Below are 15,236 nucleotides of genomic sequence, written 5' to 3' on the forward strand. Positions count from 1 at the left end.
TTTTCAAAACGATTGATACCATTGGAAAGGTAAGGTTTTAAGGAATATAATACTTAAATTTCATTTTAAAATACCGGGAAATAAAGAAATGAGAAAAGAATGAATATAGTGTTTGAGATCAGCAAATTCATCAGCAGAATCATCAGCATGTTACACCCACCCGTACAGGGGTATGTCAATAAAGTAAATTAAACCATATTGAAGCGCGTGCTGCGCATTACAGATGGAAGTAAATAGGACATCGTATACAAAACTTGAACCCGGTAAGCCATTTCTATAAGTGGCATGGCAGTTACAAGACTATTTGAAATTCCTTAGGCATTTGTGATACGCTGAAAGTTCATGTAAGTTGTAACCAAAAAGGAAGCTACACAGGTAATACAAAAGTCATTTCGAGGCGTTTGCCAGCCAACTACAGCCTACATGGTTGCATTGATGGCTGGCAGTTGGAGGCCATTATGTTTGTAGCCGTTTTGGTGTTGGATACTTTGGAAGGAATACTGTAGGTCAGTAATGAGATAAAATTAGATATTACTTCGTTGAAAGAAGCCCAAGGTTTCAAAACTTGTGGAGGGGGTTGGCTTCATGTTGGAGGGGATTGAACTTTCTTTGGGTTTGGGATACACAAAAAATAATAATGATAAGATAAATCAATCAAATAATAATAGACCTGCAAGAACTAGGAAGTAGTTTACATAATATATTGATATTATATATATTTCAAAAGCTAATAGAAGCATCATATAAATCAACATAAAATGAGGTTAATCAGAAATGTCTAATAGTATTATTTTTAATTCTCTATTGGTGTTACTATTAATTTGTGGTATTTAAATATGGGGCTTAGAATATTCAGAATGATAATGCTAATGATATAGATAAGAACTAAAGGTGTGAGACTGGCAAATATCTAATATACCAAGTTGTTTGACTGTCTAAATTTGTTTTGATTTTCACCAATATAACTATCAATTTAAATTATTTATATGTGGTGTTTGAAATGCTCAGAATACTAAGAGCTTGATATGGATACAGGCAAGAATTGCAGTTATGAACGAGAGCCTAACCTAACTCATGGGAAATTCAAAGAAGTTCGCTCACCTTAATTTAAGAAATAATTGCTACCTTTATTACAGTTTATGGTACTTATGTATGTATGGGATTCAAAATACTCAGAATTTCAGCTGTGAGACTGACAAGCATCTTACTGTTTACCATTGATGAAGTTCCAGGGCCCAGTCAACTGGCTATGCTATGCTCCGCTGGGCCGTCATAGATATAGTATCAACACTGATAATTATCATTAATGCACATATAAGTCACATAATTTTTATTTCCTGAATAAGTAGGTCTTGAGTGCTTTCATAACCCATTAAACTCTGATGACAAGATTCTTGTCATTTGGACAAATAGAACAAAAAATCATAAAACACCAAAATGTTTGATCAAACACCAGAAAAATATTATGTCAGTCCTCGCTTCGTGCAAAGCGAGGACTGATATAATATTTTTCTGGTGTTTGATCAAACATTTTGGTGTTTTATGATTTTTTGTTTTATTTGTCCAAATGACAAGAATCTTGTTATCGGAGTTTAATGGGTAAAAGGTTATCAAGGTATCACAGTTCTTGGTGTTATCTTAGTTGTATACACCTATGCTATATAGCATTAGAAAATTGGATGTTAATTTTATAGATTATAATACAAGAATGTAGTATGTGATTTTCTTGGTGGAAATAAATAACAAAAAATTATATATTGCTTCAAACAAAACTACTAATGAATGAAGGTGCTAGGATACGGTCCAAACGTTATGCTGTCATCTGTCCAGGTGACATTACCGGTAATAAGTGCTGTTACAAAGAGAAAGGGATTCCTTGACTTTTATGAGAGAACACAGGGTTTTGCCTTCGTCAGTTAATTACCCAAGGTACAACAATAATCACGGGCCATCAGTATCCATGATAATGACCCGGATGATCTTTAGAATTTGAGGTACTGAATTACTAAATATAGGTTAGGTTATGTAGGTTAGAATAGATGAATTTAGCATCTTTTCATTTCTTTGGCCTCTGCATCTATCAAAACAAACATAAGGTATCATTCAAATGCCACGACTTCATTAGTGAATAGGTTTTAGTAGCTTTTTTTGTTATTGACTTCTGCTAAGAAAATCGCATATTATGTTGATGTATTACAATTTACAAAATTAATAATTTTCTATTGCTATATCGCATAGGTGTGCATAACTAAAATTTTGCCCAATTCTTGACATTTCCAGGTAGCTCAGTACATAATTATCGTACAATCTTTTCAAATGCTCTAAAACCCTTTTGGAAGTTAACTCTGGGCTCAAAGAGCCTGTGCTGTTCAACAAATTGTCTCAGAGCCAAAGGAGTATCAAGATGTAAGTCCTGCAATAAATTCCTTATATATATAGGTTTACCAAATCGCACTGGCTGATGAGTCAGGACACAAATTTTGTAAATCATATGTGGTTTGATTGGCAGCCCATGCAAGTCAGTGAGTACTGGTGTTATTCTTTCATGGGGAGGCAGGCCGTATGAGTCTAGCAACTCTGTTCATAACTAGTAACCTCTTCAATAGATAAGTAGGAAGTTCATAATAAAACAAACTACAATAGTCCAATTTGCTTATGACATGATTGTGAACAAGCATTTCCATTGTATTTCTATTGAAATACTTCTTGAGAAATGAAATATTCTGTAGATGGTATCCTGTTGTTCCTACCACTTGTTTGGTTTGATCCTTGAAAGATAGATGACAGTCTGTGATCACACCTAAGTCTTTGACTGCTATTTCTACTGTCATTAAGGTTCTATTAATCTGAAGAGTAGAAATGTCTATCTTTTTAAGATTTTTACTCTTTCCAACAATGAGACATTCTGTTTTCTCTTTGTTTAACTTTAGTTGCTTGGAGTTCATCCATTTTTCCACATCTTTCATCATCATACCTATTTTAATTTCTGTATTCACTTCATCCATTGTCAAATAAAACTGTGTATCATAAGCATATAGTTTAAAGTCAACTCTATGTTTACTAAATATACACAAGAGTTCACTTGTGTACAGATAGATGAGAATAGGGTTCAGTACACAGTAAAATTTGTTTTCAAGATAACTCCTGAAATATTTAAGTGCATCACCTTCAATTCCAGTGTTCACACAGTCTCGAAGTAATACGTTGTGCACTACAGTAGCAAATACAGCACTCAAGTAAAATCAGAACACTACACTTGCCTTCATCCCTGTGTACAAGCAGATTGTTTTCAACAGAGCAAAGAGTATTCGTTGTTGAATAAAGACAGCTATAGGCCGACTGATCAGGTAATGCATTCATACAGGGGGAAATAGAAGGAAGGGTAGTGAATGGTGGGATGAGGAAACAAAGAAGGTTGAAGGAGAGAAGAAGCGAGCTTTCACAGATTGGTTACAAAATAGGACGAGGGAGTCATGAGAGGTACAAAGAAAAGAAAAGAGAAGTAAAGCAAAAGGTAAAGGTTGCAAAGAGGAGAGCAGATGTGAAATGGGGTAAGAGTATGACAGAAATTTTTGAAAGTAATAAAAAGATGTTTTGGAAAGAAATTAAGAGAGGAAGAGGAGGCAAATCAAGTAGAGAAGAAAAGGTAAAAGGTGCAGATGGAGAGATGATAATGGAAGAGAAGGCAGTAAGGGGAAGATGGGCAGAATATTTTAGGGAGTTGCTAAATGTGAAGGAGGATAGGGAAGGAAAGATAGCTGCAGTGGGAAATGCTAAGAAAATGAGAGTGATGAGTGAGGAGAAATAAGGAAGGATGAAGTGAAGGCAGTTGTTAAGATGATGAAAGCAGGTAAGGCACCTGGTCTGGATGGATGCCATGCAGAATGTCTGAAAAAGGGAGGTACAGTGATGGTGGACTGGTTGGTGAGGTTATTTAATGTTTGCTGGAGAGAAGGTAGAGTACTGGAGGAGTGCCTGTATAGTTCCTCTTTACAGTGGAAAAGGGGACAAGTGTGAATGTAGTAGTTTCAGAGGGAGTAGCTTGTTAAGTGTAGTTGGGAAGGCTTATGGGAGGATTTTGATTGAGAGGATTAGGAGAGGAACAGGAGGAGTAATTGGTGAGGAACAGTGTGGGTTTAGGACAGGTAGAGGTTGTGTAGATCAGATCTTTGTGGTAAGACAGATATGTGAGAAAGCTATAGGAAAGGGGATGTTTTTTGGGCTTTTATGGATCTGGAAAAGGCTTATGATAGGGTAGACAGAAAGGCACTGTGGGAGGTTATGCAGATATATGGGATAGGAGGAAAGCTTTTGGGAGCTGTCAAGAGTTTTTATGAGAGTAGTAGAGCTTGTGTCAGGATTGGAAATGGAGAGAGTGAGTGGTTCGAGGTAAAGGTGGGACTTCGTCAAGGATGCGTTATGTTGCCCTGGCTGTTCAACTTATACACGAATGGGGTGGTGCGAGAGGTAAATGCAAGGGTAGTGGGAAAGGGATTGGAGATGGTTAAAGAAAATGGAGAAAAGTGGGAGGTGAGCCAGCTGTTGTTTGCGGACAACACTGCGCTTGTGGCAGGATCAGAGAATGGATTGAGGAAGTTGGTGACAGAGTTTGGGAGAGTATGTGATAGAAGAAAGCTAAAGATAAATGTGGGTAAAAGTAAGGTGATGAGATGTACAAGGGGTGAAAGTGGCAGTAGACTGGATGTGAGCATTAAGGGTGAGCAACTGGAGGAAGTGGATAGTTTTAGATACTTGGGTGCAAATGTGGCAGGAAAAGGTGGAGTGAAGGTGGAGGTAGAATGTAGATTGAGAGAAGTGAGTAAATGCCTTGGTGGATTAAAGAGTGTAATGAGGAATAGACATTTGGGAATGGATGCTAAGAGGAGACTATATGAAGGAGTGATTGTGCCAACAGCACTGAATGGGGCAGAAACATGGAACATAAGAGAAGAAGAGAGGAGTATGATGGGGGTTACTAGGCTAGATAGAGTGAGAAATGAGGAGGTGAGGAGGAGAACAGGGGTGGAAAGGGAGTTGGGAGATAGGGTTGATGAAAGAATATTAGGATAGTTTGGACACATGGAAAGAATGAGTGAAGAAAGACTAGTAAAAGAGGTATGGAAGGCAGATGTGGAGGGAGTGAACATGAGGGGACGTCCTAGGATGAGGTGGATGGATGGGTTGAAGGGGGCTTTAGGGAAGAGAGGAATGTCTGTTGAGGAAGGACGGGAGAGGACAGAAGACAGGGGTGAATGGAGAATGGTTGTATATGGATGATGATGTGATTGCATGAGGTGGAATGGGCGGGGGGGTGGGGGTGAGGTAGTATGTGTGAGCAAAATTTGACGCAGCCCGAAGGGATTTCTCCCTGTCTTCTCCTTTTATGCAATGGGGGGACGGAGAGGGGGGTCACCGATTTAATGAAGCGGCCTTGCTGTGGATGTGCTGTGTCCTGCGACACTGCTTCTGACCCAGGGCAGTGGACAAGGTGCAGGGATGACCCGTCATCCAGGAGGTGCTCAGATAAGAGGGAGGGTGGAGGGGTGTGGAGTGTATTCAGGGATGGAATGGGTGGAAATGATTTTATGCCTTTCCCTTTTTGGCTACCTCCCTTGTAAGGGGGAAAAAACATTGGTATATATATGTACATTCAGTAACTGGAGATGTTCTGTTAACTGATCAAGAATTGCTTTTTCTAGACATTGACTGAAACATTAGATTAAATACTGGCCTAAAAGAACTTAAACACTGGGGTTCTAGTTTTACCTTAACAGTATGTTTCACAATTGCCCCTTTTCCAATCTCAGTAAAATATTCTTATTGGTGTTTTTATTAACCATATCAGCTAGTCTTTAATAAATCACTAAAATTGTCACTTCTCTTTATATCACTCATTGGTAATGGGTCATTAGCACAGTATGTGAATTTCACTCTTTGTGTAATAGGTTTTACTACATTCATATGTACTTAATGGAAATGTGTTAACTTGATTTCAGGAATTGTATACTCCACATCAGGCTTCTGACTCTCACTGACATTGAAATTTCTAATAATATCTTCAGTTTTCTTCTCAAAGAAATCAAGAAACATATTTGCTTATTCAGCATCAGCAAATCCATCAGGCAACCTCATAACCTTTTTATTTATTTCCAGTCAGACTATCCAGCACAGTATACAGTTTGATAATGTTTAATCCTGTCTCCAACACCTTATTTCTATAGCATTCCTTTTTTCTTTTCATCACTAGACAGATTTCTATGTTCTTTGCTACTTGATATGCTCTCCTTGCCTCCTGATTTTTATATCTATTATTGAAAAAGAAATTAAACCTAGAGACAATGCACCTTGGTTTAACGGTGAAATTTCTCGAGCCAAGAAAGACAAAATTAAAAAGGAAAGACTGTGGCATAGACATAAGAGTGAACAGACTAGAAATGACTATAAAATTGCAAGAAACCATGAGAGAAGGCTGATCATAGGAAGGAAACGTAACTTTTATTGGTCTAAGACTATTGAAGCAAGAAATGACATTATTAAGTCATATACAATATTAGATAATCTCACTGGTACAAAAAAGAAAGTCAAATTACCAGAGGGTTATACAGACAGTGTCCTTACAGATAAATCTGTAGAATTCTTTGACAATAAGGTGAAAAATATAGTGGCGAATTTTCAGGATGATACAAATGAGTCACTGCCCGTGACTAGAGACATAAATGAATCAAGACTGCTGTCTTTTAGACCAGTAAATCTGGGTGTGGTGAAATCCATAATGCGTAGAGCACGGTCGACATATTGTAGCAATGATCCCATCCCGATAAGTGACATCGAGTGTAGTGAGAATTTTGAAGACTTTGTAAGTGTTATCAAAGATTTAGTTGTTGTTGTTTTCGTTCCCTAGACTGTCTGTCCGAGCAGTCCCGTCTGGGTTTTCCCACAAATCCTTTATAGAGTGTATGTTGTGTTGTTTGCGTGCATGATTGTGTATAATGCAGTCTTCCATTATGTGTTGTATGGTATGGGGTGAAGTGTTACATCCTGGGCAGCTGTTCACAACACGGTCGTCCAGCCTCTTCTGGTAGCTTAGAAGTGCTGGGTGGTGACCGCATCGCAGTCTGGCCAAGTGGACTCTGTCCTTTCGTGGGAGAGAGGATTCAGAAGGGTGGATATCAGGGGGTCTGGCATGCAGCAGTGTGTTGTCTTTCAGTGTGTTAATGGAGCGGTGAGTGATATGATTATGAATATGTTTCCGGAGGCTGGTATTTGGTGGTTGTGGAGGAAGAGAAGAGAGTATCTGTGCGTAATAAAGGTCTTTGGGTGTAGTTTTAATTTAGTTAATCTTAGCATTGAAAAAAATACTTTTCCATTATCTGAGAGAAGAGCGATTGATAAGCCGATAGTGAAGGGTAGTCTTGATAGCCAATCCTTAAATTCCTACTGGCCCGTCTCAAATCTGACATTCCTGTCAAAAATTATTAAAAATGTTATCCTCGAACAACTGAACACTCACCTTGAATTAGTACATGCTCTTCCTGAAAGTCAATCCACCTACCGTAAACTACATTTTACAGAAACAGCGCTGTGTTCAGTAGTAAATGATATGGGAATGCTAATGGATGAAGGAAAATGTGGTGTATTGATTCTACTTGATCTTAGTGCTGCTTTTGATACAGTGGTGCATTCTATATTATTGCACGACTGTAGGAACATAGCTATAGAAGGGAGGGTACTGAGGTACCTCGAAAGTTTCCTTGAAAACAGAACGTATCAAGTACAAGTTGGTGAATCACTTTCAAGCCCAAAGGAGCTAGTGAGAGGGGTTCCACAGGGAAGTGTCCTCGATCCAATTTTGTTTTGCATATATACTAGAGGGCTCTCTGATCTACTGAATAGACACGGGGTCGGTTTTAAACTATTTTCGGATGACACACAATTCTATATGGCAGTGAACAATGTGCATTGTATAGAGACAGTGCTAAATGACTTAATGTATGACATTAGAAACTGGATGAAACTGAAACAACTAAAACTTAATGAAAACAAGACAGAGTGCCTGATAGTTGGGAAAGAGATTGATTTGGTAAGGCTGAACATTCCAAGGTTGCACATAAATGGTGTCTCCATGACTGTGGGAGACAATATTAAGAATCTGGGAGTGATCATAGACAGAAATGTAAATCTCGCAAGTCAGGTGCATCATGTGGTTAGAGTGGCTAGTTATCATCTGAGAAACATAACCATTGTAAGGAAATATCTTGATAAAGAAACTGTTAAAATGCTTCTTCATAACTACGTGATAAGTAGGCTTGACTATTGCAACTCGCTGTATTATGGACTGCCTAACTACTTATTGAGGAAACTAAAATTAGTTATGAACAGAGCTGCGAGGATGATAGTGGGTTTAAAGAGGCGTGAGAGAATAACTCCTGTACTGATAAGCTTACACTGGTTGCCTGTTAAGGCGAGGATCATTTATAAAGTATGCACGTTAGTATATCAAGCTATTAAATTTGGAAAACCAGTCTACCTCAAAGAATTGCTTAGTGACAACATTACAGCTTCCTACTTGATGTTAAGGCATAATGTTCAATTGGACAGGCTAAATGAGCCAAGATTCAACACCGAAATTGGTCATAAAGCCTTCATGAACAGTGCTCCAAGGTTATATAATAAGTTACCCGAATGCGTAAGGATATCTGAGAACTACATAACCTTCAAGAGGAAACTAAAGGCATATTTGTTCACTGAGTGCTATGACACGGACAGCATGTCGATGAGGGCGGATTTTGGTTACTAGTATAATTGTCTTCAGCTGAGCAGAGCATCATGCAAGACGGAGCTCAGCACCGAATCGTCACATCAAGTATCAAGTATAGTTTCTCCTTCCTATATTTTTCTTTCTTTGCCTTGGGTATTTTAACATTAAACCAAGGTGCATAATCCTCTACAACTATTTCCTTCTCAATTAAGGGGCACGTGGTATTATACTCTTCTCTTGTACTCTTAATATATAACATAACAGGTTACACATTGTCCAGATTCCACTAACCAATGGTCACATATTTTACTTTCTTCTTCAGAAATTCTCCATGTGACAGAATTCACTAATAGTTTTGGTTGAAAATTCCTCTTAATTTGAAACATATTCCTTTTTTTAGATACTGGCTCTTTTAAATATGTAATTTCAAAAGTTACAAGTTTATGCACAGGGGATTTACAACATACTTCATCAACACACATCTTCTGAACAAGATCATAATTACAGTCACTAAAAATAAGATCTGATATGTGACTGCCTTCAGAAGTTCCCTCATTCACTTTGTTGTTAAAATTAAACGAGTACATTATCTCCATAAAAGCTGTGACTGAAGAATTTTTAACACATTCAAACTATATATTAGTCTCCACAGATAAACACATTACCACTTACCATATCAACAGACTCAAGATGCAAGTCAAACTCCTCAATAAACATAACTCTTGAATGCAGAGGCCGATATACTACAATAGAAATATTTTTCCTGCTAGCAATTTCACAGCAAACCTGTATTAACTCAAAAGTTTGCCATTTTACCGTCTTTTTCTTCATAATTTTATTGAATGATTGAGAGAATAATTGCAACTCTATCATCTCATTTGTTCTCTCTACCCACATGTAAGAATGTACGAGTCACTGGTGTCATCTCATAAATGTTTGCTCTTTCTTAATAGATACCTAAAATTACTAGGATAATATGACTTATTATGGAGACCATACAGGAAAAAATTAAAGTGGACAACAAAAATTATCTTGGTGTAACAACTTAAGAATATCTAAACATTATATATATGCCCCAGAGAAAGCAAATAGGATGCTGGTGATAGTTGCTCAAATTATTTACTTTCAAAGTCCAGCTGTTATCAACAAGTTGTATAACACTAGTCCACCTAAACAGGTACATAATTTATGGTATGGACTACAAACCTTGTAAAGACTTTTAGATAGGAGAAAGAACAGTGACAAACCTCTAAACTTGCATCATATATGAGAAACAAAATATAAAAATGCTCCACACACATCTCCAACAATTTCTCTCCACTTTAATTTCTTCCTGGAGTACCATATCATCCAACTACATAATAAATTTCTTTATCAACTCATTCTCTCAAGTTACCCAACACTACTGTAACGTAATATTAGATATTACGTCATATGTGTAATTATGTTATAGAATTGTGTTCCTTTGTATTACATAACTATGTTCATATTTCTTGTCTATGTATTGTAACAATGTTAAGCAGTAACGCCCGTCCACTATATGTAATCTTGCCTACGTGCGGAGAAAGGTGCGCACTCTTGTAGAACAAACAGACAAGCGAAATCCTGAATAGTTCGGAGCGCACAGATTTGACAGTTACTAAATAAGTAGATTGTTCAAGCGAGTCGAGGGTCTTAAAACTACCCATGTTGACGTGTGTTAACTTACCCTCCTCCCCCCCTTTCGCTCACCCGCACCCTTAACCGGAAGTATCCCGCTTCCGGTCCAATGGTATATAAGCGGTGGAAATCGCTCACTCCTTGTCATTTTCTCGCATATCGATCTCTTGATAAAAACTAGAAGTTTAGACTCATGAGACGATTGGTGTGAAGTGATCACCCTTTTTGCCTACATTACGTGTCTGATATACATTGCATTTATACTTATATTTGTACTTATTACTTATTTTGATGCATGTTCCTGATCTCTTTGTACTTAGATAATACCATATTGTATACGTATCTTGTGTTTCTTATTTGAACGATAATTTCCATATTCTTATAATCGTGTAACGGTCCCATTGACCCTACTGCCCATTCTCTTTTGTGTTGATTGCCTGTAAATATTTTCCATATTGATAATTTCGTTTACTAGTTTTATCGCTAGTTTAATATTCCTTTCCTGGAATCTTCTTTGTTACTAGTCTTACGAATTATCTAGGCCCTGACCAGATAGTTCAGTCCTACAGTGGCTTCTAGAAGTGAGCTGGTTCTTAAGCACTTATCCGTTATACGTAACGTCTCTTCACTAACCAGCCCGCCCGTAACACTACCACCCAGCAATTGTGTGATGGGAGCGTCACTAAAAGACCGGCACCACCCGGTAATCGAACCCTTGGACTTCCCACTGTCCGGGCAGGTGTGCTGACAGATTACACCACTGTCCCCTCTAGTGACCACTGGCACAGCAATTCATTCCAGCGCTTCCCACACAAAACGACAAATCATCCCACAATTTTTTCACGCTCTGATAGGTTTGTTATTCAAACGTGGGCCAATGCAGATGTTGCACATGCCTGTAGTATAAGGATCTGAGTTTAGCTTGTCTGTCTGGGTGCCTGCCATCGTTTGTCTGTCACGAAATTCCTTTGACAATGCGGAACCAATTGTTACCAAAATTGGAACTTTGCTCTCTGCTAGGAGTGTAGGAGAGCATTTGGTAAAAGGGTGTCTGTAGTACCAAATGACAGCAAACATATTCTTCTGTTTATAACTCAGTATTTCATGCTTTAAACATTTTGATTTTTAATTCCAACTTTATGTGCAATACATTTCTTATTATCTACAAAGGATTACAGACATTTAAAAACTTTACTTTTTATTTTCAGGAGCAGAATTTGGTAATCCAAATTTCACTGGGGAAGTCGACCTTAAATTCTATATATTCGCTATTGACACCGGAGAAAAAGTATCTCAGTGTGGCTCACGTGATGCAGATATCTCCCACAAGAGTATTCTCAAAAGATATATAATGAACCACACATGAGAGATACCTTTCCATTGTGACCTTTGCACAGCAGCTTTCAAAATAAAGGCAGAGCTTCGATGTCACGTGATGTCCCACACAGGAGAGAAGCCTTTCCAGTGTGTTCTTTGCGACGCAGCTTTCACAATTAAGTCAAAACTTCGACGTCACGTGACGACCCACACAGGAGAAAAGCCTTTCAAGTGTGACCTCTGTGATGCAGCATTCACAAGAAAGTCAAATCTTCGACATCACATTATGACCCACAGAGGAGAGAAGCCTTTCCAGTGTGACATTTGCGATGCAGCTTTCATAAGTAAGTCAAAACTTCGATGTCACGTGATGACCCACACAGGAGAGAAGCCTTTCAAGTGTGACCTTTGCGACGCAGCTTTCACAAGTAAGTCAACTCTTCAACGTCACGTGATGATCCACACAGGAGAGAAGCCTTTCAAATGTGACCTTTGCGGAGCAGCTTTCACCAGAAAATCAGGTGTTCAAAGTCACGTAATGACCCACACGGGAGAGAAACCTTTCCAGTGTGACATTTGCGACGCAGCTTTCAGAAGGAAGTCAAACCTTCGATATCACGTGATGACCCACACAGGAGACAAACCTTTCCAGTGTGACCTTTGTGACGCAGCATTCACAAGAATGTCAAGTCTTCGAGATCACGTGATGACCCACAGAGGAGAGAAGCCTTTCCAGTGTGACATTTGCGATGCATCTTTCATAAGTAAGTCAAAACTTCGACGTCACGTGATGACCCACACAGGAGAGAAACATTTCCAGTGTCACCGTTGCACCGCAGCTTTCACATGTAAGTCAAGCCTTCGGTGTCACTTGATGACCCACACAGGAGAGAAGCCTTTCAAGTGTGACCTTTGCACCGCAGCTTTCACATGCAAGTCAAAACTTCGACGTCACGTGATGACCCACACAGGAGAGAGACCTATACAGTGTGACCTTTCCGACGCAGCTTTCACAATTAAGTCAACTCTTCCATGTCACGTGATGACCCACACAGGAGAGAAGCCTTTCAAATGTGATATTTGCGGAGCAGCTTTCACAAGAAAATCAGGTGTTCAAAATCACGTAATGACCCACACGGGAGAGAAACCTTTCCAGTGTGACCTTTGTGACGCAGCATTCACAAGAAAGTCAAATCTTCGACATCACGTGATGACCCACAGAGGAGAGAAGCCTTTCCAGTGTGACCTTTGCACCGCAGCTTTCACAAGTAAGTCAAGACTTCGTAGTCACGTGATAACCCATAAAGGAGAAAAACCTTTCAAGTGCGATCTTTGCGACGCAGCTTTCACAAGTAAGTCGAAACTTCGACGTCACGTGATGACCCACACAGGAGAGAAGCCTTTCCACTGTGACTTTTGCACCGCAGCTTTCTCACAAAAGTCAATTCTTCGACGTCACATGATGACCCACACAGGAGAGAAGTCTTTCAAGTGTGACGTTTGCGACACAGCTTTCTCAAAAAAGTCAACTCTTCAACGTCACGTGATGACCCACACAGGAGAGAAGCCTTTCCAGTGTGACCTTTGCGACGCAGCTTTCGCAAGACAGCAAGGTCTTCAGCGTCACGTGATGACCCACACAGGAGAGAAACCTTTCCAGTGTGACCTTTGCACCGCAGTTTTCACAAGCAAGTCAAAACTTCGATGTCACATGAGGACCCACACAGGAGAAAAACCTTCAGTGTGACATTTGCGACGCACCTTTTACGAAAACAATGTGACTTTTATGATGTAGCTTTCAGAGGAGAGCGACATCTCGAAAAACACATGGAGACCATACAGAAGAATAAAGTTTCCAGTGTGACCATTACGACGCAACTTCCAGAGAAATAAATTGTCGCGTTCATTATGTGGTGACCCACACAAGAGAGAACCATTTAAAGTGTGACATTTACCCGACAACTGTCTTGACGACATCTCACCTCGAAAGTCGCATAAGGACCCACATAGGGGAGAAACGTTTTCGGTGTGTGACATTTGAATTGTAACTTCCTCAAACAAGAGTTATCTCACCGGATATTTGAAGATCCACGTAAGATAAAAAGTCAAATGTCTTTTGTGTTGCAGGTTTGTCAAATAATTAATATTAATGTCACACAGTAACCCTGTTATACTTCATGTATACGGAGAAAGTATATGCTTACTAAAAAGAGATGCATACTCGAAGTAGAAACAATACAATAAAATGCTTTATAGAATAAATGAACTTGACCTGTAAAATCTGTGGCAACTCGCTACAACTGCTGCAGTGTCCCCTAAGTGTACATAGCTTCAACTGTACTTAAAATTGTTCATCTTTATCAAATCATTATATATGTCTATTATAAATAATACAGTATGTTGCAAATATTGTATCTCATATGAGGATGACTGTTATATTGTTAAATGTATTTATATATAGTTTTATTTGCATACGCTTTATAAAGCGTTTATATATTCATTGTGTATTATGCATGTTCTGGCGGACGGGCCAATCAAATACAAATGCCACACAGCATCGGAGTTTAAATTACTCCTTCCCTTAACTGGGACGATAATTATCATCTGTCATGATGAAGTAATCAATCTTATAGATAGGTGGCCCCGGAGGGACTCGAACACGTAACCTTTTGCTGCGTTAAAAATGTAGTTAGGCTATTCGAGAGACGACTTTATTTCGGCCGAGAGAACCCCCCCTACTCATCGAAAATATTAAGAGTACGTTTGGTTTCGTTCCAGTTAATTACGTTTCATTATACTGTCTTGTTGGCGCGGGGTTAGTGTGTTTCACAGTGGTGAGTAGATGTATTTTTTTTTTTTTTTTTTTAATGCACCGATGGCGGGAGGAGGGTTAGGTGTATACACCCACGGAATTATGAGCCAAAAGTTTGAGTGAAGGAGCCAGGGTGGTTTGGCATGGCCGGGACCTCGCTGTGCAGCAAACCTCTGCCATGCCCACTCCCCTTTTTAGGATTGAAAGAGGTCAGTCGACACGAAACAGATTACCATTCGCCCGCATTGGTGACTTCTATTGTAAGGAGGTATATAATAGGCTCACAAATCTCGTTGCAGAAGTTTGTCGCAACACCAGTTAAAAAAAAAAAAATCTTTAGAATTGTGAAAAACAAGACGGGTTCTTCCTTATCACGAAGGTTTTCTTGGAGTTGTGAATGTTGTAAAGAAACTGGACGTTAGGATAGTTTTGAAATGCAACAACACTATCAAAAAGACCCTCCCGGAATAGCCCACCAACAAGGAGTTTCAACCATAGATATAATGTGAGATCTATCCAAGAAAATAATCCTTCGTTTCACCACACCGACTGATCTAAGACAACATAGCGAGTTTCTTCAGGATTCTGCCTGGGAGAAACGTGATTAAATCATGCTTAATCTAATACACACATATAAAGAAAATGAACATGACTTATGGACATTTCAAAAATGATAAATTGAGTGATTGT

General features: G+C 38.9%; 1 protein-coding gene across 1 annotated transcript in view; it reads left to right on the forward strand.

Moving 5' to 3' along the window:
* The window catches only part of LOC143030272 (uncharacterized), a 40,514-nt gene continuing 25,278 nt past the window's right edge, over window positions 1-15,236 (forward strand). The window contains exons 1-2 of the mRNA XM_076193427.1: window positions 1-263; window positions 11,626-13,475. Of these exons, the coding sequence (XP_076049542.1) occupies window positions 11,853-13,475 (1,623 nt within the window). The 5' untranslated portion in view covers window positions 1-263; window positions 11,626-11,852. The remainder of the gene's footprint in view (window positions 264-11,625; window positions 13,476-15,236) is intronic.

The sequence above is a fragment of the Oratosquilla oratoria genome, chromosome 12 (assembly GCF_046742065.1).
Source record: "Oratosquilla oratoria isolate Oo_2021 chromosome 12, ASM4674206v1, whole genome shotgun sequence".
In the NCBI taxonomy this organism is placed as follows: domain Eukaryota; kingdom Metazoa; phylum Arthropoda; class Malacostraca; order Stomatopoda; family Squillidae; genus Oratosquilla; species Oratosquilla oratoria.